The sequence below is a fragment of the Biomphalaria glabrata genome, chromosome 3 (assembly GCF_947242115.1).
Source record: "Biomphalaria glabrata chromosome 3, xgBioGlab47.1, whole genome shotgun sequence".
NCBI lineage: Eukaryota > Metazoa > Mollusca > Gastropoda > Planorbidae > Biomphalaria > Biomphalaria glabrata.
Window position 1 is genome coordinate 26124891 of NC_074713.1, and position 27976 is coordinate 26152866.

A 27976-nucleotide genomic window follows, 5' to 3' on the forward strand; every position below is an offset into this window, starting at 1 on the left:
CTCCACAATGGTTTATCCATTTATTTCTTAATAACTGACTGCAAAATGTGCTATCTCATCAATGTAAGGATGAAATTAAAAATAATTGCACAGTGAAACACTATCAGGTAGAATATATATACACAAGAAAACACTATTGTGAGAGAGTCAAGAATCAATGCACAGACAAAGCAGAACAAAAATTTTAAGAGTAGTTTTTTTCCGTCCCTTTCATTTTCTATGTACCATTTGTTTATCAACATTTCTATGTACAACAGTGTAAGTATAACAACATTGTTTTTCTTCTGAGTTTTAACAAATTGTAATAATAAACATAAAAAAAAAAATTTTTATGTCAAAATTCTCCAATTTTGATTAATACTAATGGATAAAATGTTTACAATTCTGTAGCATTTAACAAAGAGATCTAACCTAAAATAAGTTTCATGTAAAAAAAATAAACCTATAATTTCAGGCCTATTAAACCTTTCATTCAATATTTAACATTTAATAGTCTAAGATTTTTTTTTAGCTATCATTCTTAAAAAAAAAATCAAATAACAACAATATTGCACTTTACCTGTGTACTCCTTATCAACATCAGGAATCTTAAGCAACAGAGTTTTGAAAGAGTTATCAAAGTTGACATTATTGCATTGTGACTTAACAATGTCCACAAATATACACAATTTAGAGTGGAACAGTCTCTACTAGCCAATGACCCTGACTACTCAGTACATGTACTAAGCCACCAACAAGTAATGAAATGTATTTACTAAACTGACACTTTAACTCCTGCGATGATGAATGTTTCTATGTGGAGTCTAAACATTTGCATCTCAGATTTGTAGCAGCACTGGGTAGGTAAGGAGAATTAAAGTTGGACATATTCAGAAAATCTCAATTTTCTGTTAATGTCCTTCATCAATTGATTTCAAGAAACTAAATTCTGGAATACAATTTAAGAATAAAAGTCTTCTAAGCAATAAAGATGCAGAAGAAAATTTCTTTTATAGTATAATTATTTTAAGAATAATCAAAGAATATAAAGCTATTATTGCAAAGAACCATCACATAATTAGAAGCAAATAAACCCTCTTCAAGTAGTTAGATGTTATCTAAACACTGAAGAAAAATGTGAATCTTATTTGGTTTTTAATGTTCAACCATAGTAAATGTGTGCTGCTGCTTGTGGACCCATTTTCTGTCACTTGGTTAGTTTTCTGTCATCCACCTTAAAACAATGTCACATACAAAGGTGCTAATAGTGTCAGACCACCAAAATAAAATATTATAAATCACAAGCCATATTTAAATGACCATAAAGTTTTTCAAACCTTACAGAACCTCTTTCTAAGCCCCTTTTCCATAACTTTTTACACTATCATGAGCACAAAAAATTTTTTTTTGATAACTTTAGTATGTACCTTTGACCCAATAACTTTTGAGTAAAAATCAACATTACATTAAGTGTTCTAGAGACTGCATGCTTCTAATGTGGTGCTTCAATTGATCTGTTAGAATTATTTTTTTACTACATTCATTTACTCACTGAAAAATGAGAGAATTTCTTCTTTACACAATCAGAACAACACATGAAATAAACTCACCAGACTTCTGCTAGTAACCAATGGCCTAGACTGAAATGACAACTAGAACATGACAACCAATGGCCTAGACTGAAATGGCAACTAGAACATGACAACCAATGGCCTAGACTGAAATGACAACTAGAACATGAATTCCCCAAAAAAACACTATTACATTATTCTGAACATCTTCAGCATTGTAATATATTCAGATTGACTTTTTTTTTTTTTTTTAAAGCCTTCATTCCTAAGAATAAAAAAAAGAGAATATTTTTTGCCTTCAATGTTAAGTCTTAGTCTTAACTTAATAGCTGATTGGCCTCCTTCAATGTTAACTCTAGTCCTAACTCTAACCTCATGACTAAACAGGCAAGCATAACATTTTATTTTCTATTTGGTATTAGAGAAAGTTGCTAGACTTAATCGGTTTATATTCTCTATGTCTCCAAATTATTTTCCTTACAATGTCACCACTAAGCTTCATTACCACAAATAATACTACTAGATCTACTAATCAAAACAGAATATGTAAAATTAGTTATCCAAATATTCCTACCTACCAATATTAAACTGTGCATGATTGTATTAGCTTAGGAATCACATAAATATATGATAAGTGATCAAGTAAATGTTTTTAGGTTAAAGATTATTTTAAATTGGCAACTTTTAACTGGAATTTTTTTTTGTCTGGATCTTATCAATAGTATTTATAACATCAACACATTTTCCCCATACAGTATTAAAAAAAAAGACTGAAAAAGTGTACTATTCATTCATCAGACAAAAGAGTTTCACATCTTAAATAGATTCACTGCAAACTAACTCTACTAATACAACAAAACCAAATAAAAACCCAGAAAAGTGCCAATGTCTACAAAAGTTGTAAATAAAGACATTTTTCATATCCAACAATTTTTAAAAAATGAAATAACTCAAAAGTTATCTGAACAAATATTTTTTTCAATACATTCCACACAACTGTACCAGCAGTCAATTCTTTAATAAAGTGAATGAACAGAACCAAGAAACATTTTTTAAATATATTTTTACCACAAGTCAGTAAAGACAAATTAAAATTTTATTTTAAAAACTAAAACTCACAAAGGCTATAAGGACATTTTAAATTTGCCATCAAATGCTGCAGAATGTTTTGATTAAAAACGATACCTTCAATTCATGTTTTTAAGAGTGCAATATTTGCCTATTAGAATCAACATTAAGGTAATACTTTATTTTTTCACAAATATTTTCTAAAAGAAGTTACTCTCACGTCTGATAATGTTTCTAACAACCAATATGATTTGGGACAGAAAAAACATTAAGACAAAAGCAGGCCTGTATACTTTAACTCAAGACCTATCAGAAAGACAATGGAACAAGACCAAAAGCTATTTACAAAATGTTTAGATTTCTTTATAATGTTGTAGTTTGCACTTCAAGCTGTTGTGTTTTGGATTATACCTAACAGATTTTAAAAAAAAATATATATATATCCCCAACATCATAACAAATGCATAATATATTAAATGCCAGACAAACTATAAATTATACAATCATACATAGTTTTTATATTTGAGATAAACACAGAATGTGTAAAAGTACACTAAAAGTACTCATACTGTATGAATATGTAATGTCAATGCACCTCTCCCCAAAGTACAGCAAGCACACTCATCAACTGTGCTAGGATGTAAATGGCCCAATTATTGAGCGTTCAATCAAAGTAGAATAAATTTGCTTGGGATAACAATTGTTCATGACATTCAAAAAGTAAAGCTTGTTTATTTTTAGCAAGTAAGTTTAAAGCAAGTTGAATGTGATTGTATGAAAGGATGGCAGAGTTAGCAAAGAAATAGAAGAATATTGTGTACAACGCTATTCTAAGTCTAATGTATATCTATAAACTAAGGCATTCAAGAAAACATGAAATATGCAATTTAAAATAATGTAATTGAACAGTAATATCGTAAGACCACTTGTTAAAGTGTGCTTTTACAAATGTATGTCTCTCTCAAGTCTTTTTTGAAATAAAAAAAAAAGAACAAGAAAAACATATAAACAATTGCAATATTATCATTCACATGAAGCGCTTAAAATTACTACTAGAACAAACCAACTTGATTTATAATATGATTTTTAAAAAAACATGTAAGACTGATTTGTATAACATCAAAATTTGTAGAGTCAAGTTTGACTTTTGGTTCCACCATTCAAACATGCCAGAAAAATTGTTCTAGCCGCCAATGTTCCAAATATCGGTAGTAATTAATCTCATGTGTCTTAAAAATGCCTGTTTAGTACATTAGATCACACCAACTTTGAATTGAAAACTCTAAAATCATCATTCTCATCTCTCTATGAGACATCAGCAATGTTCAATTGATAGTTATTCTCAGGAATCTGAAATTAAAAAAAAAAAAAAATTTGTTATAAAAACATTTTTTAAATTAGCCATCAGCTTACTTCAAAAATGTGACAGATAAAAATATTCTCTGACTTTACACAAACTTCTTCCCTAACAACAATCCCAGCCTTGACCTGAACTTGTATGCGTATCAACGCTGGGAACGTCAGTGCTTTAAAATGTACTTTTTTCATTCTGTATATGTTTTTAATTGTTAAAAACATTCTCTTGAATAGTTTCCCTTTGCTAAACATCTGGAGCATGTTTTTACAGACAGGGATGTTTTAAAAGAGTAGTGGCTTAAAAAAGACTATTTTCTTTAGACCAATGCTCCAGATAGTAGCATAAGGGATAATGAGCTCGAGACAATTATTTTATGTACTGATATGCAACCTATCTATGTTAAGTTATTTTGTGTTTTGTAAAATTATGTTAAAATATGAATAAATATAGTAAACAAATTTTTAAATTAATTTGGATCATTTCATTTTACCAGTGGTAGTGACATGGATAATTAGCTCAAGATTTCCATTTTTTTTTTGTTTTGAAATATGTGAAATATAAAAAAAATATATATATATATATATATATATAACATTTTGTGCCAATATACATTTGGTAAATATTTTTTTTTTTTTGCAATTCGGATCATAAAATTTTTCCTACATAGGGTCTAGAACTCTAGATCCTGGAGAATTTTCCCCAGTCTGTAAGTTTTCATATTTAATTTTCTTACATTAATATTAAAATAATTTTAATTAATTAGTGCTATATAAAAAAAAAAAGGCATACATTTCCTGTAATTTGATACCAAATGTATCATTTTCTAATAACAAACAAAAAAGTTGTTTATATAAGTTTAATTGAAGCATTTTTTTTTTTCACTATGAAAGGGTGAATCTATTAATTTTAAGAAACTATCATTTTAAGAGCTGTTGTGCAGATGAAGTTGAGTTTAAATGATGACAAAACAAGAAACTTGAAACAGGGCTAGTGTTACATCAACCAATGTTGCTGGATAGTTGGGCTATATACTGTTGTGTTTCAACCTTTTGAGACTGGTGTGTGTTTAGGTTGCAGACAACTGTTTTAAGTACAGTACAAGTACAAATTAAGGTTACATTTTGGAAATACTGCATTTGACATCAACATGTAGACCATGCAATACATTGGGTGGATCATATCATGCTTATTTCCCTTATTGTTGATAGACCTACTTTTCTTGGCTTAAGGCTTTACTCCTATCTGTACACTTGACTCAAAATTCCTCTAAAGACCTCTATATTATTCGTACTTTTAATCAACAAGTACAAGTATTATAAAAGGGGGGGGGGGGGACATACAACCATTTAGCACTAATTTTAAATGTTTCAAAAATTGCAAGACAATTTTTTGTGGCAATACTAAAGATTATTAATATAAGCAAGAAGGAGGGAAGAAAAGGCATTGAGATAATATAACACTAACAGATAATATAAAGTATAAATGAAACGTTAATCTCTTTCTCTTTTTTTTTTAGTCCTTTTTTGTAGGGTTTTTATTTTAGAACACCATAAAAGTAAAATTTTTATAACTGTTTTAGCATGTGGTTAAAGGCAAGATAACATGTAGGCAGTTAAGTTTTAACCCACAAAAGTAACTTTAAATAAAAAATACTGCTGATGGTAAAAAAATACAATATATTAATAAATATGCAAGAGAGCTCTATCAGCTAAAATAAACAGAAAAAGAGTTAAAAGAGATATATATCTAATTTAAAAAAAAAATGTTAGTTGAAACAATAGGTGGAGAAATTATGTAGGAAAATGAATATGAAACCAAAAAAAAATATTTTGTTTAAATAAATTATATATATTATTATATTATATGCACATAAAGTGATTAGTTTAGTTTGTATCCAATATTTTTCACAAAATAGAAATATAAAACTGAAATGTTGGGCTACCTTTTAAAGACCAAGGTAGATCCCCATGAACTACAGCCAGCATAGAGTCTAATTCTCTTTCAAATTCATCAGGAGTCTGCAGATCTGTTGGGTACAAGGGAGGAAGTGTGTACACATTCAATACAAAAGGTGCTTTAAGCAGTATAATAAACTGGTGCATGGAGAGTTGTTGGAAGGCACAATTTATACAGGTAAAGGTAGCTATAGTCAAGCATCAGGTTACAGGGGTAAAAACACAGTTTTTCATTAAAGAAAAAGTTCAGTGAAAAATTGTTTTCAAAATAGAAAGTTTATATAAAAACTAAATTCTTTGACTTGCTTCATTTTTAAATATTTTCAGAAAAATGTTTACTAACTACCATATTTAAGCTCTTAAAAAATGTATATTATATATATATATATATAGTATAGATAAAGGAAAATAAAGTGAGGGAAGTTGGATAATGCAACTTTAAGGAGTATGATAAGAATGGTGAAGTTCATTACTGCTATATATGTCATAGTTTTATATATTTTCTTGGTGTAACAACAGTAAGATTGAATAAGTAAACAAGTTCAATATTATAAAAAGGTTTCACATGTCTATTGTTACAGTATCATCAAGTGATGTCATTGACAACAGGACACTTTTGGGGGGTTAGTATGGTTGGCTCAGTTGACCAAGTGAATTAGAAAGTCACTGTTATGTCTGATTACTGACTGACAATGCATTTCAAAATAAGACTTTTGGGGAAGTAAAAATTCCCATGTGCTAGCAGGTGCAGACTGGGTGTCATTTCTATGTAACCTGGCCCACAAATTACATGCTATATGAAGGGCATCAAAATTAAACATTTCCTATAAATCATTAAGCCAAGTTTGATAATGTGACGAAAACTGGATTTTTTAGTAACATAATGCATTTCTACTAGTAGGCAGCCTGATTAACTATATGAACTATCTACTTCTTGATTTTTTAAACTATTTGGAATTACTAAATGACACTTGAAATTGGATCTTTTATAACATGAAAACAAGGTTACAAAGACAGTTTGTGTGGGAACACAAACTCAAAATCGGCCCCAGAAGTGGTCCACCCAGGCAGGTAAAAAGGCAGGTTTCAAAACAAACACAAATGACAGAGAAGAATTGAGAAAGAAGGTTGATAGATCTTGTGTGGTGCCCCAGCAGTCCAGCAGACCAAAGGATAGGTGAAAGTGAATGTGAAGTTAGATGTGAACCTGCCCTATCTGATGTCTTATAATGTATATATATGATTGATCTCATTGTTTTGTAAAGAGTCAATCTCTTATTCCTAAAAAAAAAAAATTCCTTTCAAGTGTTCAATAGTTGTAATGCGATAATATAAAAAACTAATTATTAATTGTTGTTTTAAATTATGTGCATACTAATAAGATTTTTTCTCTTTAAAAAAAAAGTAAACATTTTTTTGTGTAAATGTAGTAATTAGTAAAACAGAACTTACATAACAAAAAATCTAAAACCATTTGCATAAATGTGTTACAAATATGTAAATAGCCATCTCCCCTAATAAAGAGCCTCCAGTGTTTGTTACTATTAATAGTGAATAGTTGTAAAAGTGGTATATTTTTCTGAAAAAACTGCTTGCATAAGTGATTTAAACAATTAGATTTTTCGCTTTCAGAAACGAAAAAAGTAGCCGCTGCATCAGACTTTGAATGGTCTAAAATATTATGATGTCGGATTTTCACTATCTTTTCTAGTTTACGAGATCTAAACAGGACAGACAGACATTTCACACAAAACTAAAAGCGTCTTTTCCCCTTTCGGGTGCAGCTAAAAATCATATTAGGGCTATATTAACATAAAAACATATACTTGATATTCACATACAAGGCGGGTTAAAATTCCCCAATCAACGAACTATTTGCTACCATAATGTTTATGACTGTGTCCAAGTAGATTACTTGTACAACATCTTTATCAACAGCCATCATGAAATTTTCTAAGTGCCTTGTGTTATGATGCTTCTCAGCCTTTAATATGCAGTGAATTCATTCTCAAGCTCCATGGCTTGCGTACAAGACAGCATAATTACAAGATACACCCTGTAAATAAATTTTACATCTTTAAAATTCTGTATCTATAACAGCAAATATCGAATCATCTGCAAGTTCTCCTCAGATTCAGTTTCATTCAAAGCCATGTTCTTGGGCATGTGAAATTCAATATGTACAAATCCAAATCTTCTTCCTCAATTCTTTTGTCTGCCCACTTCACAATGGAGTAAGCCACATGCACACGATATTATGTTCTCAGAGAATCAAGGTCATTTGTTTAAAGGTAATTTAATATCCTTGTGGAAAACAAATACTGTTTTAGCAAAGTTTCTTTGTTTTTCGGCTTAAGTCTGTATCTACATCTTCGTAGTCTTGGCATTGGTGTTTCTTCGTTGGATAGCGTGGCTTGATCTCCAGGAATTAATAACGTGTTTTGTTCATTCATAGACGCTGTCATCAAGAGATTTGACAACAGTTGTTAAATATCTTGTGCTTGTGGGGACACAGATTTATAATTTCACTGCATTTTTTTTTTGGCAAAGGATTCCAGCACTATTTGCTTTAATTTTTTTTTTGGCTCATCCTTTGTGCTTCTTTTTCTATTCTGATGCATATTAACTCCAAATAGTTTTTGGTCACTGTGTTACACTGCTCAAGATAATAATTGTGTAATTGTGAAGATTACAAGATCATGCAGTACTCAACCATGCCAAAAAAAATTTATATGCAAATGGACATTCCATCTATAACTGGTAGTGTTGTGATTAGCCCCTTTATAGTTTCATCGGAATATATTCACACCAACATTAAATTTATAATTTTATAAGAAATATAGGCCTTATGTTGCTTGTTAATCACTTAGTGTGTAGACCCATATATATGGCATGAAGCCTATAAGAAGCACTATATACGGATATAGGCTACTATATTATTTCGGAAAATGCGTTAGATTAGTAGCCCTAATACACTGTAGAGTCTGTAAATCCCAACGCACTCCTTTTATAAAAGAATATAATAAAATTTTTCAACAATTTAATACAAGTCTTGGTGGCATCCATGTGGCCCTTTCACTGGCCCAATTGGGTACTGGCCCACCAGGCATTTGCCAGAATGCCCATATAGCCAGTCCGCCCCTGTATGCTAGTATTTCTGACATGTAGATCACACAAAAATTTGACTCGACAACACAGTCACTGTGATGGAATTATCCTTAATAAATTTTTTTTAAGAAAAAAAATATAATTGGTTAAGAAAAACTTTTCAGCTTTGCATGTATATTTTATTCCCAACCTACATCTTGAAAAAAATGTGAGAAACATTTTTTGAAACTAATTTAACTTTAATAAGGCTTCAAAAGAATGTTCAGAGTTGTTTAAAAACAACAATATTCAAAATGACAAGATTAACTAGTAATAAAAAGGAAAATTAACGACTCACACACATACAAATATGAATACATATATATTTTAAATACGAAAATTTCTTCGTAGGGGTTGTTTAATGCATATGTTTATATTGTTTAGTCATATTATAAAGTGCTTTCTTAAATAACAATTCTGAACAAATGCTATAATTAAAATACATCTACAAACACTTTTACTAATTAACATATCACTTACCAAAATTATTTTCTTCTTCATAGTATCCATTAGAACCATCCAAATTGTTGAGAGCACTGGCCAGTTCCTGTGTAAATCCATTAGAAGAGAGTGTGGTAAAGAAATCAGGTTGCTTTGCAGAGTTGGAGGATCTATCCAAATCACTTTCAGTTTCAACACCCACAGCTAGCCAAGGTTCCTCATCTATACTACTATAGTCAACTGTCTCTATATCATTGTCAAGGCTATCACAGATAATGTTCTCCTGTACAGCTTCTGGTGATAGTTGCATGGCAGGAAATGTTTCTAACAATGAAATCTCTTCATCTTGAAGCTGGCTGCTGGCCAGTTCACTCAAACAACTGGACTCTCCATTTGATAGCTGTAATAAGGGGCCAGAAATATGTAAGGGTTGGATGGAATTAGAAGAGTTCACATTTTCAGAATCATTTTGAATGAGGGTCAAGTCACTGGGTGTAGTAAGATGTGCTGGTGACTGACTATTTTCACCACCTGTATTAGTGGATAGGGGAACAATAGTCTGTGGAGATATACTTTCTTGGCCATCTTTCAACTGAACAACATCCCCTGCACCCTTATGAAGATGAGCTGCCTGCTGAGTGATGGCTGAGGTAACAGGATCTAGTCTGTCTAAGACATTTTGCTGCACAGAAGATTCTGTTTTGAATTCTGATAGGTTATCAATTAAACTACTTACAAGGGAAACACTTTCTGGATTAGAGTCATTTTCTGGAATATCTTTAAGTAAAACATTAGAAAAATCCTTCTGCATGTAGTCAGGGGTTTTATCAGAGGAATCATTTGAATTGTATAAAGATTCAACAAGTGCACTCTCAGAGCCATTGTTAACATGCAGTGAGACATGCAAGCTACTACCATCTTTCACAACCCTTTCTGCCTTTGATTCAATCTTGTTATCTGTTGTCAAAGAAATATTATCAGTGGTGACTTCTGCTGAGTTAAGTTCAGGTTTATCACAGTCGTTAATGTAGGTATGAGACCAAGGTACATTTGTCTCATCATCATTAGTATCACAAGGTAACAGGTGTGGGCTACCACAACCAGAATGAGCCATATCTGATGCAACCAGCAGCTGCTCAGAAAAGCTCTGGAGTTCAGAGCTATGTGGACTAGACAGCTGCGGTTGACTAATGTTAGTGGAATGCTGGGGTGCTCCCTGAGTCATTTGTGGTACAATCACAGGTGAATGAGATGTGGTTGACTCAAAGGATCGAGCACTTGACAATGACAATGTAGACACCAGTGGAACAGGAGAAATGTTAAGTGGATCGAAGCCAGCCATCGGAGAAGGAGTGGGGGAAGTTGATAGTTTTGACCATGAGGGGTCTTCATCCACACGGCTCACTGAAAATATTTTACGAGCTATCTGCTTTGGAAAGTATTGCGGGCTTAGAATCATCTCTGGGGGAGAAGCACTCACAATGGAGGATAAAAGATTATTCTCTGCCCTGTAAAGTTGCGGAGAGGTTTGTGGCACCACTGGAGGGGTTGTCATGACAGCAATCAATGGGTTCTCATTAGTTGTTGGAATTGGAGAATCCAGTGTCTCCTGAGGATGCAGGTGTTTGTATGGAAACAACTGACTTGGTCTGTGGTGAGGTTTTTCAACAGTAGAGATTTTAGCTGCTGTCTCTTCAATAACTTCCACTGCCTCCACTAAAGGTTCTGAAAAATTATGAACTGCTTCATCTTTCAGTTTAAAATTTTCTATGTCTTTCTTAAACTTCTCTTCACTTGCATCTTGGGCTTCTTCCTCAATGACAGTGAAAGATTCATTGATAGCATTGTCCACAATCTCCTGGACATTTTCAAGGAGGACCACATTCTTGGCAGCTTCTGCCTTTTCTTCCAGTTTCTTTCTTTCTTGTTCTTCCTTCTCTATTGTAGATTGAATATTTCTTTGTTGGAAAGTTAATATATCTCTGAGAAGTCGACTTTGTTGGTCTGCATAATCTTTTATACCCTGGAAAGGTTTTAAATTTAAAATTTTAAAACTTTTATTGATGTTTCTTATTCAGAGATTTCATACAACTAAATAAAAAAATAAAAACTTTCTTTTCTAAATGTTTTAAATAAACTTGCTAAAAGTTTAAAACTAAAAGCTTTTTTGACTTTAAAAAAACCCAGATTTTTTTCAATGTGATGTGATGGTTAAAAGATTAAATTTTCACTTTTTTTATGCATGATTTTTTTCAAGGTAGTCACACTGTAAACAAGCTTTAAATTTTCATTTCATGTATTTTTAAAATGTGTTATTAATTGTGTAATCAAGTGGATCAATAACATAAAAACAAAAACATTTTGGATCATATAATATTTCCTAATTGTAGTCTAGATCTGTCTGGATGGCTTGTCCATAGTTAGTGAGTTTTTTTATATTTTCCTAATCCAATATTAAATTAAAATGCCATGCATTTCCCAATAATTCTAAAAATTATAACAAAAGATGTCTACAGAAATGAAAAATAATGGGAGCCCGAATAGAGAATGCAAAAGATATTAAAGAACATGGCAAATCATGTTCACATAAACTGCTTGGCTACCTATCAAGGTCCACAGGAGAGATTGGACCATAAAGCATGGAGCATGAAATTCATTTTTATTAAGTCTATAAAATCTATTTTAGACTGATGCATTTAAGATGGTTCTCAACATAAGACTTACAGATTCTTTTTTAGGCTCTTTGTCCAAATCAATTCTAGTGACTGAAGTGTTCACACGCATAGCATGTGACAATGCCATAAGTCCACCAGTCTTAATATCATTTTCTCGTAGATCAATACGTAACAGTATGTTACTATCTGCTATGTACTCTGCCAAAGCAACAGCTCCTATCCAAGATTAGAAAAACATGATTACAGAAAAAAAATAGCATCTATGACAACTTTAAAAAAAAATTTAAACCACTAACAGAACACAAACAAAAGAATAGAAAAAAATAGTTACACAAAATAAATTGAAAAAAAAAAAAAGCAAGAAACAATGTAAAAGAAAAAACAACATCAAAAAATAAATTATAACAACAAAAATACAATAGTTTGACTAGTTACCCTCATCAGATATTTTTGTTCCTTGAAGACCTAGCCGCAACAAAGAATTTGTTTTCAGAAGGCCATCTTTTAATAAGTGAACACCTTCATTTGTAATGGCATTGTGTCCAATATTTAAGGTTTCCAAACATTCACTACTGGCCTGAAAAAAACAAAACAAGATAAATCTAAATGTGTTAATCTTCCCAGTGCTTAGAAATGATATTTACAGAAAGTTAAAGACATCATCTCATAAAGCTTTTCAAGCTCATCTCCAGAATAGTATAATGAATTTTTGGTTTGTTTTCTTTTTAACTATAAAAAGCTGTCAGGCTTGATTAAGAAGCTAATTGTTTTTTTTACATATATGAAATAATGAACGGAAATATTTTTTCACCATGTTTAAATATAGATAGATATAGATAAATAGATAGATATTAAATAATAAATTCAGTGAAAAAGAAATGTTGCATAAAATCAAGTAAAACAAGGTTACAAAGACAGTTTGTGTGGAAACATAAACTCAAAATCGGCCCCCGAAGTGGTCCACCCGGGCAGGTTTTAATATTTTCAGAAAGAAAGTCAAAATGAAATTCTATCAAAGACAAATGACAGAGAAGAATGGAGAAAGTAAGTTGACAGATCTTGTGTGGTGCCCCAGCGGTCTAGCAGACAATAGGTGAAAGTGAATGTGAAGTTAGATGTGAACCTGGCCTCATCTCATTGGCCTCCTTCAGTCGTAGAACGACTATGGTTCATCTCGCACACTTCCTCTAGTGGCTGTGGAGCCCTATTTTGGAGAGACACTCCCGTCCACAAATATTGCAGGTTAAGGTGGCTTTTGCTTCAGTGGTAGAGGAGCTAGCCATTTTTCTCATTGTCCGTTTTTCTTCCAGGGCTGAGGCCCATGTTCTTTCGCTATCCATAGCTTTCTTGGTCACTGTCTCTCTCCATCTGGTGCAGTCTAGAACTATGTCTTCCCAATGGTCAGTATTGATGTTCACTGATTTGAGGTCCCGTTTTATTACATCTATGTAACGGAGGTGGGGGCGACCAGTTTTTCTTGAGCCAGAGGCAAGTTGTCCGTAGAGGATGACTTTCAGGATGCGTTTGTCCTCCATCCGGCGAACATGTCCAAGCCAGCGCAAGTGGCGTTGTCTGAGGGATGTAAAGATGCTGGGAATACCTGTTCATGCGAGGATCTCAGTATTGCACACTTTTTCTTTCCAAGTGATTTTCAAGATCCTAAGGAGACATTGCAAATGGAATGAGTTAAGTTTTCTCTCTTGCTTTGCGTAGGTGGTCCATGATTCACTACCATACAGTAGTGTACTCATAACGCATGCCTTGTAGACTTCCATTTTGGTCACTGTAGTGAGCTTCTGGTTTTCCCAAACTCTTGACCTGAGTCTAGCGAAGGTTGAGGCAGCCTTCCCTATGCGTTTTTTTTATCTCCTCTTCTAGAGACAGGTCATCTTGAATTATAGATCCCAGATAGCAGAATTCATTTAAGGCATCCAGCTTGTTATCTTCTATGAGGATCAAGGGTGGTGCTGTAGCAGGTGGTCCCATAACATTTGTTTTCTTTGTGCTAATAGTTAAGCCATACTCCTTACAGGCCTGAGAGAAGCGGGACATTAGTAACTGAAGTTCCTCTTGTGAGTGTGCCACCACCGCTGCGTCGTCTGCGAAGAGCATATCTCTTATGAGGGTTGTTCTGGTTTTAGTTTTGGCCCTCAATCTAGCAACATTTAGAAGTTTGCCGTCAAATCTGGAATGAAGATAGATGCCTTCGGTGGATTTGTCAAACGCGTGGTGGATTAGCATTGAGAAGAGTATTCCAAAGAGGGTTGGGGCCAGGACACATCCTTGTTTGACTCCGCTGTTTATATTGAAACTTTCGGAGCAGGCGCCGCTGAACTGCACTGTACCCATCATATTTTGGTGGAAAGAGACAATAATGTTTAGTAGCTTGGGTGGACAGCCTATTAACTGTAAGATTTTAAAGAGGCCTTCTCTGTTGACTAGATCAAAGGCCTTTGTCAGGTCGATGAATGCAATGTACAAAGGCATTCTTTCCTCTCTGCACTTTTCCTGAAGTTGACAGATGGAGAAAATCATGTCAATTGTGGATCTCCCTGAGCGAAAGCCGCACTGTGATTCTGGATAGACTGGATCAGCAAGTTTTTGTAGCATGGGGAATATCTATCACTCAACCAAAGACTTTGCCAACAATGCTTAGGAGAGTTAGATGTGAACCTGGCCTACCTGATGTCTTATAATGTAAATCTACTGCCACTGCATCAGACTTTGAATGGTCTAAAATATTATGATGTCGGATTTTCCCTATCTTTTCTAGTTTACAAGATCTAAACGGGACGGACGAACAGACATTTCACACAAAACTAATAGCGTCTTTTTCCCTTTCAGGGACCGCTTAAAAACAAAACTTTAAGAATGGGTTAAGAATAATGTATACCAAAGTTTCTGTAAAAAGGTAACAACATACCAATGCTCTTCCAAGTGCAGACATGGCTTGGTAATTAATTTGATTGTTCCACAAAACAAGAGTGTGAAGACCTTTACCAAGATTCTGTTCCAGCAAACCATCACATAGGTGACTGGTCCCCACATCCTAAGGACATATACACCAAAAATACACCAAGATAAAGCATGAGAGAGGGGGGCATGTATTATACAAATAACTCAAATATTTTGCTACAAAAAATGCTCACCTGTAGATGATTGTTGCGTAAATCCAACAGACTCAGTTTATGGTTGTAACGCAGTAAATTCCCTAATTGAACCCCATCTGTTGGCATCAACTTGTTATCTGCTAAAAATAACTCTTGCAGTGTTTCATTTGCCTTTAATGCAGCAACTACAAGAAGCAGCAGAAAAAAAAAAGTAATAATATATATATATCAGACCTGCCTACCGTTACGCAAAATGCGTATTCGTTACGCAAAATCTCCCAAAAATGACCGTCAGTACGCAAATACGCATTTAACCCGTCGCGTTACGCATTTCGTATCCTTTTTTTCCCCTCTCTTGACTAGCTTACGAGCGGTCACGGAAGTCACGCTAAGGCTAAGCCGTCCTGTTGGCGGGGAGGGGGGGGACAGAAAAGGTGGGGGAACACATTGTGTCCAGATCTATATGTTGATTGGTTCTTAAAAGCAATTAAATTTACTCTAGAAATGAAGAATGCGAGAGTGAGGGAGTGGCAGGTTGGTACCGTCAGTTAGCTGATACACCAACGTGACTTTTTTTTGTGTAAGTTCATTAGTAGAAATTAATTATGTTGAATCCCTGATTCCCGTATTCATTGTATAGCAATAAATATCGAAGTGCTATCGATTCAAAACACATTGAGTGACATTGTAGATATCTAGTCTAGATCTGGATTCTAGATCTAGAATCTAGATAACTTGTTATACAGGAATAGATCTAGCAATTTTATCTAGATGTAGCTAGAGTCTAGCTAGTCATTACGTTATGTCATGATTCTCTTACATTACTCTACAATCTAGATCCAATTTAGCTGTAGTATGATTTAGATTGACATAACATCTACTACCATCTAGTCTAGATCTAGACTAGATTCTTAGTCTTAGTATAGAATAGATCAAGGATGAAGAGTAGACCTAGATCTACGTTTGTAGCGGATCCAAGGCATCGGTAATACTCTTAAGCTCAGATCTAGAGTAGATTACATTTATTGTAGTCTAGATATCATCTCTATTGTCGTATTGATCTAGATTTAGATTGTAGATCTAATCATGACATCTAGATCTAATATTATATATATATATTGTTAGACACCTTATTTATAGTTTAGTTATTTAGCGACGCACCATAGAAGACGCATATTGAACGGGACTAGTGACGTTTGGGATATGTTGGGTTAGAGACCGGAAAATCAGTTAGCAATATAATCCTCTAGGGTAACGACGTGTTTAGTGACAGAGACTTTTACTGTGGCCTTTTATTAGAATTAATATATGTGAAGTTGTTCATCAGCGTTGACTACATCTCTTCACTAGTTAAAACCGATGTGTTTGTTTTGTCTGGATTGTTGATCAACTACACGGAATACACCCGAACAATTACACCCAAACGCTTGCAGAGTAATTGGTTGAAATTCAACAGTCATCCATAGTTGACCTCAAGACAGCCTGAACAAGCAACATCACAATATATATATATATATATATGACTAAATAATGGATCGCGTTACGCATTCAGGTGCTAAAATATGCATTTTTACCATCAGCGTTACGCATTTGGACTTTTTTTGGTAGGCAGGTCTGATATATATATAATAATATATACAAAATAAAAAAATACAAATACACACACAAAGACATGCTCACACACGCAAACATACACAACATATACATTTATATATATATATTAACATGGTTCTGGCAATGGAAATAAGCACTCCACTACCTACAAAATGCTTCCAATGGCATGTGTCTATACATTGGGTTCGGCAGAACTGTTTTCACTTACAGGAGAAGGAGCAAAGGCAAGTAACTGGCATCTAAACCAGTAAGCTTTGGGCAGGAGAGGCTAATTAGCCTTGGCTGCCTACCCACCTAGGAGAAGACAAAACTCTGAATTCAAACCTCTGCTGCATTGCAGCTATATCCAAACATGTGAAAGGCTTTGGGAGTCAACCCTGGAAAAATCAGGAGCCAGTGACCCTAGGCAGTTTGCAGCACCCAGTGCTACAAGCTGGCAGAGCATGTGACACTGCTGATTTCAAACTGTAATCTGTGTTTGCTGTGCCTTTAGATACATCAACTGCATGGAGGGGGGGAATGGCTGTGTGGGTGACATCATTACGCCTGTAGCTAAAGGCCAGGCATTCATCCATCCATAGCAGACATGCCTACCCCCAAGACCCAGAAAGTGGAACACTCAAGGTTGAAAATGTGGAATTTTGGGCCTCAATGTGGAACATACACGTGTTTACGTTTGTCAGCCATACTGTACGCAATACATAAAACTTCAATGATATTTCTTTAATAACAATACTAGTTGATTTGTTGATTTGAGGCACATCGGCACAATTTAGGCCATGTCGTGCCTGCAGTCCCTTAAGGACTACTCTCTCTCTAAACAACAAGGGCCAGATTCTATACAGTAATATAATTAAAATTAAGGTCTATTCACAGTTAAAATAGTAAAGGTAGTAAAAATTTAAATATTTGGTAAAAATCTAATGTAAATAGTGCATGTTCACAAATTCAGAAATCACATCTTCGTAGATAGCCCCACTTCCCGAATAAAGCCCAGTACCTTCCCAGGGTCGACATAACAATACTAGTTTGCTTCTTATAAATTAGATCATGTAAATAGTATAATTAAAAGTAAGAAAACCTTTAATTCATAATTATGTCCTTTATTTGAAATCAATAGTTCTAACTCCTATATGATGAATTCTATCCAAAATGTATTCTAATGACTTAGACTCAAATGTTACTATCTATTTTTATTTGATACTACTAGATCTAAATCTATATACTAGATATAAATTATTCTAGATCTACTTGGTTATCTATCCTTTTCTAGGGCTCTACTCTAGTCACTCTAGATACTGTCTCTGGTCTCTAGTTCTAGATCTAAAATAATTTAAGAGTCTACTAGTACTAGTCTAGATCTACATCTAATAAGTCCTCTAAGTCTAAGAACACAGATTATAATAATTATATTATTATTATAGATCTAAATATTTATGTCTAGATCTATAGACTTATTAAGAACTAAATTTATTAGGCCTACATATTGAAACATAGAAATCTAGAATCTAGAGATCTTTACTCCTTCTAAGTCTATTTCTAGATAGATCTAGATTTAGTATCATCTAGTTATCTAGTGCTAGTCCTATTTCTAGAATAGATTCTAGATCTCTAGATCTAGATCTAGAAACTAATTTCTATTAGACTATGTAATAAGTAGATCTATACACTATAGCCTTATTTAATATTTAGGCCTTAGCCTTACTGTGTCTTATCTTATATAATTCAGACGCTACTTCAAAAATGATGATTACGTCCTACGCGTCATGCATTTAGTCCTGCATATTAACCATTGACCTAAATTCTGCCAAGTCACTGGTTTTCCTGGCTAGCTCAGGCAACCCATCCCATGCTCTAATAGCACTAGGGAAGAAGGAGTATTTGTACAAATTTGTCCTAGCATATGGGATGAGGAATGTGCCTTTATCTTTGTGTCTTTCAGAGTATTTTATTAGATTTTGTTTTTGTATTTGAAGATTATGGTTCATTGTTTTATGTATAATTGCTACTTTACTTTTGAGTCTTCTGTCCTGAAGGCTTTCTAAATTTAGTGATTTTACTAAAGGTGTTACTCTAGTCAAATGTGAATATTGGTTTGTTATGAATCTCACTGCTCTATTTTGTGTCTGTTCCAGTTTCTTAATGATTTGATTTGATTTTTTATTTGAGGCACATCGGCACAATTTAGGCCATGTCGTGCCTGCAGTCCCTTAAGGATCCCTCTCTCTCTAAACAAGGGCCAGATTCTATACAGTCATATCATTAAAATCAAGGTCTATTCACAGTTAAAATAGTAAAGGTAGTAAAAATTTAAATATTTGGTAAAAATCTAATGTAAATAGTGCATGTTCACAAATTCATAAATCAGATCTTCGTAGATAGCCCCACTTCCCGGATAAAGCCCAGTACCTTCCCAGGGTCGACATTATCAATTAGTGTATTTAAATTAGTGGTTCTAAAATATTTCGCCCTGACATCCTGGTATCTGGGGCAATCAACGAGGATATGTTCCACAGTGAGGCGAGAGTCACAGTACTCACAAAGTGGGGGCTCCTCTCTCTTCAGTACAAAAGAGTGCGTGATGTAGGTGTGGCCAATCCTAAGTCTGGACATGGTCGTGCTACCACGCCTTGTCAGACCCTTAGATGTGGGCCGCCACCTGACATCCGCCACAATCTGCCTGAGTTTACTGTGAGTCTCAGCCTCCCATCGGTTCTGCCACTCTCGATAGGTGGCAGAGGCAATACTTTGTCTCAGGTCCGAGTAGGGAATTTGGGTTCCTGACACCGCATGATTTAGGGCTCTCTTTGCTTCTCTGTCTGCGGCTTCGTTTCCCTCAATGCCAACATGGGAGGGGACCCAGATGAAGGTGACATCCCTACGGTCGGCTGTTATTTGGTCCAACAGCTTCAGGCTCTTATGTACCAATGGGATGTCAGTCTTCATCCGCCCCAAAGCTTGCAATGCAGATTTGGAGTCGGAGCAGATTATAAATTTCCTCCTTTCTGATGCTTTTACGGCCATAAGTGCAAGCAATATTGCGTGCAATTCGGCCGTAAAGATGGAGCAGCCATCGGGGAGTCTACGGGAGATTGTTTTGTTCCGAAAGGAGCAGGCACACGCGACCTTTCCCTCCATTTTGGATCCGTCTGTGTAGATGGTGCCACAATCTCCGTAGCTCTCCTGCAGTTCCCTAAAGTGGACTTGTAGTATGCTTGGGTCTGTATTTCCTTTTTGGAATTAAGGAGGGATAAATTTAATTTGGGTTTATTCATTAGCCAAGGAGGGTTCTGAGGGGTTTCTATTTTAGAGATTTGGTCAATGGGTGGGGTTAAATTTTGGATGGGTTCTCTCATTCGAAGGCCCAACGGCTGTATGACGTTAGGCCTTCGATTGTATAATTCTACCTCTGTGGGGTTAAATATGGAGTCAAAAGCAGGGTTCGTGGGGTTGGATTTTAGCTTGACTATATACTGCATTGCAAGCTTTTTCATTCTTATATCCATGGGGAGTTCTCCAGCCTCCACATGGAGACTTGGGATAGGTGATGTACGAAACGCGCCGAGACAGAGACGCAGGGTAGCATTTTGTATTGGTTCCAGTATTTTTAGGTACGACTTCCTTGCTGCTCCATATATTATGGATCCGTAGTCTAGCTTGGATCGAATTAGACTCTGATAAAGCAGCAGCAAGGTATCTCTGTCAGCTCCCCAGTCCGTATGGCTGAGTATTCTTAGTATGTTTAATGACTTTTGGCATTTCTTCTTAAGTTCCTTAATGTGGGGGAGAAAATTAAATTTGGAATCTAAGGTGAGGCCTAAAAATTTTGAAGTTTTCACGACAGGGATCTTCTTTTTGTGTATAAATAGTTCAGGGTCTGGGTGGAGTCCCCTTAGATTACAAAAATGCATACTAACTGTTTTGGAGTCTGAGAATTTGAAACCATTATAGTTTGCCCAACCCTGAATTTTGTTTAAACATAACTGTAATTTTCTTTCTAAGGTGTTCATGTTTTTCCCATAAGTAAGAATAACAAAGTCATCAACATACAAAGAGCACTCTATGCCAGGGGACAGCGCATTTATGATGCTATTTATTTTAATGTTGAACAGGGTGACTGACAGAATGCTGCCCTGGGGTACACCCATTTCCTGGTCATGAGTGTCAGAAACGGAGTTGCCCACTCGAACCTGAAATTTTCGATCTTTCAGGAATTCCTCCACAAAACGGGGGAGGTGTCCCTTAAGCCCCATAAGCGCCAGGTCACGTAGAATGCCATGGTTCCAGGTTGTGTCATAGGACTTTTCTATATCGAAGAATACAGCTACTAGATGTTCTCTTCTGAGTAATGCATTTCTAATATAAGCTTCCAGCCTTACCAGGTGGTCAGTTGTTGTCCGCCCCTGCCGGAATCCGCACTGGTAGTTTGAGATCACTTTATTCCTTTCCAGGTACCAAACCAGCCTACTGTTAATCATTCTTTCCATGGTTTTGCAGATGCAGCTTGTTAGTGCTATTGGTCGATAGTTAGCTGGGTCAGAGCCGTCTCTTCCCGGTTTAGGTATCGGTATAACTGTGGCTTTCCTCCAGCTGTTTGGGAAAGCGCCTGTTTGCCACACACAGTTATAGACCCCTAGCAGGACTGCCAATGAGGGTTTGGGAAGGTGCTTGAGGAACTGGTAATGGATTTCGTCTTCTCCAGGCGCTGTGTCATGTGACTTGTCCAGCGATTCCCTCAGTTCCTCAAGCGAGAACGGTTTGTTGTAATCTTCATTGTTCTCTGACCTGAAATCAATGGGGTGTCTTTCCTCCCTGGTTTTGACTTTTTGGAACTCTGGCGTGTAGTGTGCAGTGGATGATTTTTCTGCTATTGAGGATGCAAGGCAGTCAGCTATTTCTCTGGGGGACGTGACAGTTTGTCCTTGGTTTTTCAAATGCCCTATTGCATTTGATTCTTTCCCTTTGATTCGCCTTACTGCCTTCCAAACCGCTCTAGCAGAAGTTTTGGCATCCAGTCTGCCGACAAAATTTCTCCAGGAATTCCTTTTGGCTGACCGTATGGTTTGTCTAGCCTTTGCTCTAGCTATCCTGAATAGCTTTAGGTTTTCCTGGGAAGGATTCTTTATAAATGCAGCCAGTCGTTTTTTCCTATCGCCAATAGCACTTTTGCAAGCTGTATCAAACCATGGTTTGCTAGGCCGTTTTGGATTTGCAGAGGTTAGGGGTACAACTTTCCTGGCTATACTTAGTAGCTTGCTAGCAAAGGTATCAGCTGGGTTCTGTTCATGGAGGATATTTTCTGTGATATCCTCTGAGCATCTTTTTTGGAATTGTTCCCAATCTGCCTTATTCAGTTTCCACCGCTGAGGTCGTCCCAATGAAGGGAGATTGTTAGTAATGATGATTGGGAAGTGATCACTTCCCCGTAGATCATTGCTAACTGACCATTTAAAATTGTCCAGAAGTCCGGGGACACATACGGTGAGGTCAATGCATGTGAGTGATCAAGTTCCTGGGTGCAAGTAGGTCGGTGATGCATCATTAAGTATGCATAAATCATGTTGGAGGAAGATATCCTCCAGCATACGACCTCTTGTGTCGGTATTGTTGGATCCCCACATGGTGTTATGGGCATTGAAATCCCCAAGGATTAAATAAGGCCGGGGGAGTTGTTTCAATAGGTCCTCCATGTCTGTTTGGTTTAATGGAGCGCCTGGTGGTAGATACAGGCTGCAGCAAATGATAACCTTGTGAAGGGTTATCCTAGCTGCTACGGCCTGTAGTGTGGTCTGTAGTTCTACCCTCTCATGGGGGATGCTATCCTTCACAAGGATACAGACTCCACCTGATGCTCTCTCTGCATCCTCAACATTCTTGCTATAAGCATGGTAGCTTCGGAAGCTGATGCAATCTTTCAGAAATGTTTCCTGTACGCAGACAGCTACAGGAGTCTCAGAGTCCATCAGTAGCTGCATTTCCTTGTAATTGGCCTTGAGGCCTCTACAATTCCACTGTACAATTCTGGAATCCATGGCTTATTCTAGATGACCTACTTGGAGCTATTTGGCCTTGGGAGGCCCCCGGAGGGGTTTCCCTTTATTCCAGTGACCTTGGTATTTTTATTCTTGGGTTTGGATGGAGAGGAGGACAACCCCCTTTTGGGGGAAGTCTTTCTCTCTGGAGAGGGGAGATCCCTCTGGTTAGAGCGGAGGTCATTTCCTCCTCTCTCGCCTCGGGCATCCTCTCCGCTTTGATTTCTCCCCTTAGGGAGTTGGTCAACCTCTAATTCGGTAGAGGTTGGGGTGTCTGGCTGGGTTCTCTGAGGAGAACCTGTGTCAGACATGATGTCTCCGGGTTCTCCCGGAGTATTGATTTTTACATGCTGCTCAGTCTCCATGCTCTCATCAGCGAGCACAGAGAACCTGTTCTTTAGCATGACAACAGGGCTTTCTTGTTTCTTCAGAGGTGTGTTCTTTGGCGGTGTTTTCTTCTGAGTTGGGGGAGGAGGAGGGGGTGGTGGGGTTAATGTGTCCGTCTGTGTGGCTATGGATCTTCCTATCTTAGCAACAGCCTGGGCGTAGGTCTTTGTCAAGCCGAATTGGCCCTTGGGTAGGGCCAGTATAGACGATTTTGCCTGGCTGAAGGTACATCCATTTCTTGCCTTGTACTCCTGCACGGCAACCTCCTGTTTCCACACAGGGCAGTCCTTGGAGTAGGCTGAGTGGCCAGCTTGACAGTTTGGGCACTTGAACTGGGCTGTGCAGCCCTTGTCCTCATGACCCTCTCCAGCACATCTGGCACACACAGTGTTCCTCTTGCAGACTGCCGCGTCGTGTCCATAACCCTGGCACTTGAAGCACCTCATGGGGTTAGGTATGTAGGGCCTCACTGGAACTCGTAGGTATCCTGCCTTCACATACTCTGGCGGTGTCCTAGTTCCGAATGTGAGGATAATAGTGGCGGTTTTGACCTCCTCACCATCCCTGCGCCTGGTAATGCGCCGGGCATGGATGACTCCTTCAATGCCCTCCACTATTTCCTTCTCAGAACATTCCAGTAGGTCCCTAGAGCTGATTACACCTCTGCTGGTGTTCAGACTCTTGTGTGGCATGACTTCCACTTGGAGATCACAGAGTCTCCTGCATCTTAGAAGCCCATCAGAGTGTGTCTTGCCATCTACTTCTACAAGAAGTTCCATTGATTTGTGTAGCTTAGACACACTCTTGGGCTCTCCCACTACTGACTTGAGTCCCTTATAGATAAGGAAAGGGCTTAGCTTTGTCAGACTTTTCCCCTCCTCTGTGCACCTGACCACCAAAAATGATGGCCTGGTAGTACAGCTTTTTGTGGCCTCCTCCTTTTTTGCCTCAATAAGGCGTCTCTTGCCCAGACTTAAATCTGGGGCAAGTAGTTTGTTGGGGTTTTTTTTGTCCATGTATATTCTTGTTAATTCGGCACCTGTGCTCCCCACCCGCCATCGAGTCCAACAAGGGGACAGGCCATTCGGAAGTCCAGAATGAGCCCGCCAGGGCTACACAGGTGCTATACTCAGTCAGCTGCTGCATCGGACATGTGTCCGATACAGCAGCTCCCTGATTGACCCTCCAGCCACCGCCCTCTAGCATAGGTCGAAGACCTATGCTGGTAGCTCAGCATGACCAGCCGATTGACCCAGAGCGGGCCATCTGGGCCTCAGGTCTAGGGGAACTTGGAGCCAAAGTATTGTGTTGTGGTGGTTTATCCTCAGATAGCCACCACTCAAACACCAGGATCTCTTTATCCCCCCTTACCCGTCGCAGTCCACGGCAAACGGACTGGTCTAGGACGTAGTGAGATATTTAGAGATAAGGAGACAGAGTGATGATCAATGAAGGCAGACAGAGGAAAAGAGGAGGCAGACACAATGATAGAAAAGAAGTAGGGCACTTTTGAGCTCCAAAAGTGCTAAGGAAAGAGGAGCGCAGTTTAACGTCATGTCTCGGGACGGTCCAGTTTCTTAATGTTTTCTTGAGTTGAGCCTGAGGGGTCCCAAACGGTTAGGTCTAAGTCTAAATTAATTAATTACATTTAGATCTAGATCTAGATATTTAATAACATATTTTTTTTTAAAATCCTTTTCTTAGATTACAAACCATTTGAGTTAAGTGTTAGAATTGATCTAGTAATTAGTAGATCTATGTCTAGAACTAGCTCAACCATTTCTTCGTAAATTTTATTAAATTTTAGGACACACTGGGTCCGGGAGGAGATGAAATGTAAACAATAAACACAGACCTATAAATATTTTATTTTGCATTCAGTATTATCATTTCGCACTATTAATAAATAATGAAAAAACTGAGATTTGTTTTTGTGTCGGAATTCAGACTTGGCGGAACAAAAAATCGTGAATGCGTGAGCTTTTTTGATGATTTTGCGTGATGGTTCCGCATAATGTGGGACTGTAGGCATGTCTCAATGTCACTGAAGGAGGCCATAATATAATAAAATATACAACACACAAAAATGTATTATATAAGTACAACAATAATAAAACAAAATATTATTACTAAATCATAGACATTTTGTAATTCTCACCTAAAATAACAAGAGGTCTCCCTGACAGTGCCAAACATTCCATATGTAATATAGTCAAGTGACATCCCAATTTTAAAGCGCGACCAAATATAGGGACAAATCTTTCATTCAAATCACAGTTTCGAATATCTAGATAGGTGAGATTCGGAGTCTACAGAAACAAAAAAAAAAATTTTTTTTTAATAAAAGTTTTCTTAATATAAAACACAATAGCTAAATATTTGTGATACATATCATAAATACCATTAATAACTATTTACAGAAAAATTTACAGAAAATTTTAAAAGTCTTTTATTACTATAAGAAAGGTGCAAGCTAAAAAAGTTATAAAACCAGCACAAAAAGCTATAAGTTATATAATCTTCATTTAGAGTTTCTGCTCATCTCTATCCTATAACTCAACTGGAGAATGGAAATGATGCAGGTTTGTGGAACATGTTAATTTTGTTGCTCTTATTAAAATTGCAAACGATTAATTAATCCACTTCTCAATTTCATCTTAAAAAAAAAAAAAACATGGTCTGGATTAATTTTGCTAATACAAAGCTCAATATACATAGGATAAATAAATTGGATAAATTGCAGGATAATTTGGCTTAAAATAAGAGGATAATTTGACTTTAAATGCACAGTAAAAATAAGTTTTTATACATATTTTCAAAGAAAAACATGCACGCATACCCTTCTGACCAGCCTTGAGCAAGCCTGCCAGCCCCTGGCCTGAATGTTTTTATTGAAGGAGATGTTGAGTTGACAAGCTGTTTCATAGTATTCAATCATGTCAAACAAAGCTGTTGCACACTATGGACCAGAAAACACAATACAAAGATGACACAAAGCGTAGGTAAAAATTAAGTAATGAAAGAGTTAATAGAATTTTCTGACATTAAGAGAACTGATCAAGGAGGAGATGACTTCAGTCTTAAAAACTATGTTACCAAAACTCATGTTTCTAACACAAGTTGAGCCTAGCAGATAAATTAGCCAAATAAAACAAGAAAAGCATTAAAAAAATACTTAAAAAAAAAAAAAAAACAATACCTCCTTTATATAATTTTAATAAAGCTTGTCTTCGAGACCGAAAATTAATGACAAGTGCAACTTTTAGAGCAGAACATTAAATTGATGAAATATTCTTTGTTTCTTAAGAGTGATTATTTTGTTTTTAATAACTAATGAATGTTATGTTTTTTTAAAAATTGAACAATTTTCAACCAGCCACTTTCTTTCCACCCTCCTCTCAAAAACAGTTCTTGTTTAAGTGAACGTATAGATCTTCAAGACATTCTGCGAAAGAAACTTTGTTCTTTGTCAATATTTTCCGGCTTCCTGTTTTCTCTCCACTTGTTGATTTGTATACAAAAATGTAGATTACATTTGAAAAGAGGTTTATTGATATTCATTAGCAGACCATGCATAAAATTATTCTTATTACACTTCTGAATCAATAATGCCTTACATTAGGAAATTCCCAAACATGATAGCCCTTTCAAGAATGTGATAGTCCTTTCAAAACCATTGTTGGATCTAGACCTAGATTTAGTCTCTAGCAAAATTTACATTTATTTATTTTTTTACTTTGAAAAATTATAACAGTCAAACTAGAGTTTTCATAGTGTGGCCATCTTCTTGAATAGCACTAGGTAAGTCTACAATATAGAACTGAGAAGATGCTAAGAAGACAGTATTAAACAAGAAAAATATATAATGTGTTCAAAATTTGTACCAAACAGACAGAATGAGTTGATATAAGCTTTGTAACAAGCAAAATATGAAAAATGTTTTTTTTTTTTAAAACTAAGATTTTCTAAGGCCTAAGGGAAAAAACTCAGCACTCAATAATGTAATAACCAATACTTAATTGCTTAATTTTTTTAATGATTCATGTTTTGTTTGGTACAATAAATAGTTGTTTAAAGTTTCAACTTGATCTGAGAATAGGTGTAAGAGAAATAACGTGTTCAATTATCTAAAGGATGAAACCCTATACATGTAGCTATATCTGTGAATTCTTAAGGATTAATTTCCATTGTTAATATAAAAAAAAAATTATTATTACAAGTAATATATTGACTATTGATACATTTTTTAAATTTGATTCATGTCTTGTTAATGCCAATGAATAATTGTTCAAAGTTTCAGCTTGATCCAAGAATGGGTGTGGGAGAAATAACATGTACAGACTTTTTACCACATAAGACAGACAGAGTGGGTTGATATAAGCTTAGTAAAATCAGCAAGAACTGCATCTATTTGAGCACCCATTGGCATAAAAAAAAATTAACTTCTAGCAACCTGTATTTATCAAGTCAATTGTTGAATAAATAACCAAACGCCCCATCTATGATAATTTAACAATATGTTACACAAACATATAGCATGTATGTTGTAAGAACAATTTTCTTTTTACTTTTTATTTGGTGATGGATTGCTACATTCAGTTTACAATTTGTGGCTTAGTCTCAAAATAATTTTGGGTCCT

The 27976-nt window shown here is 35.9% G+C and overlaps 2 protein-coding genes across 3 annotated transcripts in view; both read right to left on the reverse strand.

Moving 5' to 3' along the window:
• Positions 1-6: 6 nt before the first annotated feature.
• Positions 7-27976, reverse strand: part of LOC106072160 (protein phosphatase 1 regulatory subunit 37-like) — a 45389-nt gene continuing 17419 nt past the window's right edge. Inside the window, exons 5-13 of one of the 2 annotated variants that reach the window (XM_056024243.1) lie at positions 26176-26295; positions 25495-25645; positions 15343-15488; positions 15117-15242; positions 12629-12770; positions 12243-12409; positions 9558-11541; positions 5918-6001; positions 7-3968 (exon numbers count right to left, since the gene is read on the reverse strand). In XM_056024243.1, the coding sequence (XP_055880218.1) occupies positions 3961-3968; positions 5918-6001; positions 9558-11541; positions 12243-12409; positions 12629-12770; positions 15117-15242; positions 15343-15488; positions 25495-25645; positions 26176-26295 (2928 nt within the window). In that variant the 3' untranslated portion in view covers positions 7-3960. The remainder of the gene's footprint in view (positions 3969-5917; positions 6002-9557; positions 11542-12242; positions 12410-12628; positions 12771-15116; positions 15243-15342; positions 15489-25494; positions 25646-26175; positions 26296-27976) is intronic. The other variant, XM_056024244.1, reaches the window with a different exon arrangement.
• LOC129925206 (uncharacterized) lies at positions 18745-25488 on the reverse strand. Its single transcript, XM_056024251.1, has 2 exons — positions 24844-25488; positions 18745-24553 (listed from the first exon to the last, which is right to left on the reverse strand). Exon 2 carries the CDS (start codon positions 24350-24352, stop codon positions 22967-22969), a length of 1386 nt encoding a protein of 461 aa, XP_055880226.1. The 5' UTR covers positions 24353-24553; positions 24844-25488; the 3' UTR covers positions 18745-22966.

Excerpts from the sequence above, each read along its gene's own strand:
- LOC129925206 (XM_056024251.1), bottom strand. The coding sequence starts at position 24,352 with ATGGACAAAAAAAACCCCAACAAACTACTTGCCCCAGATTTAAGTCTG.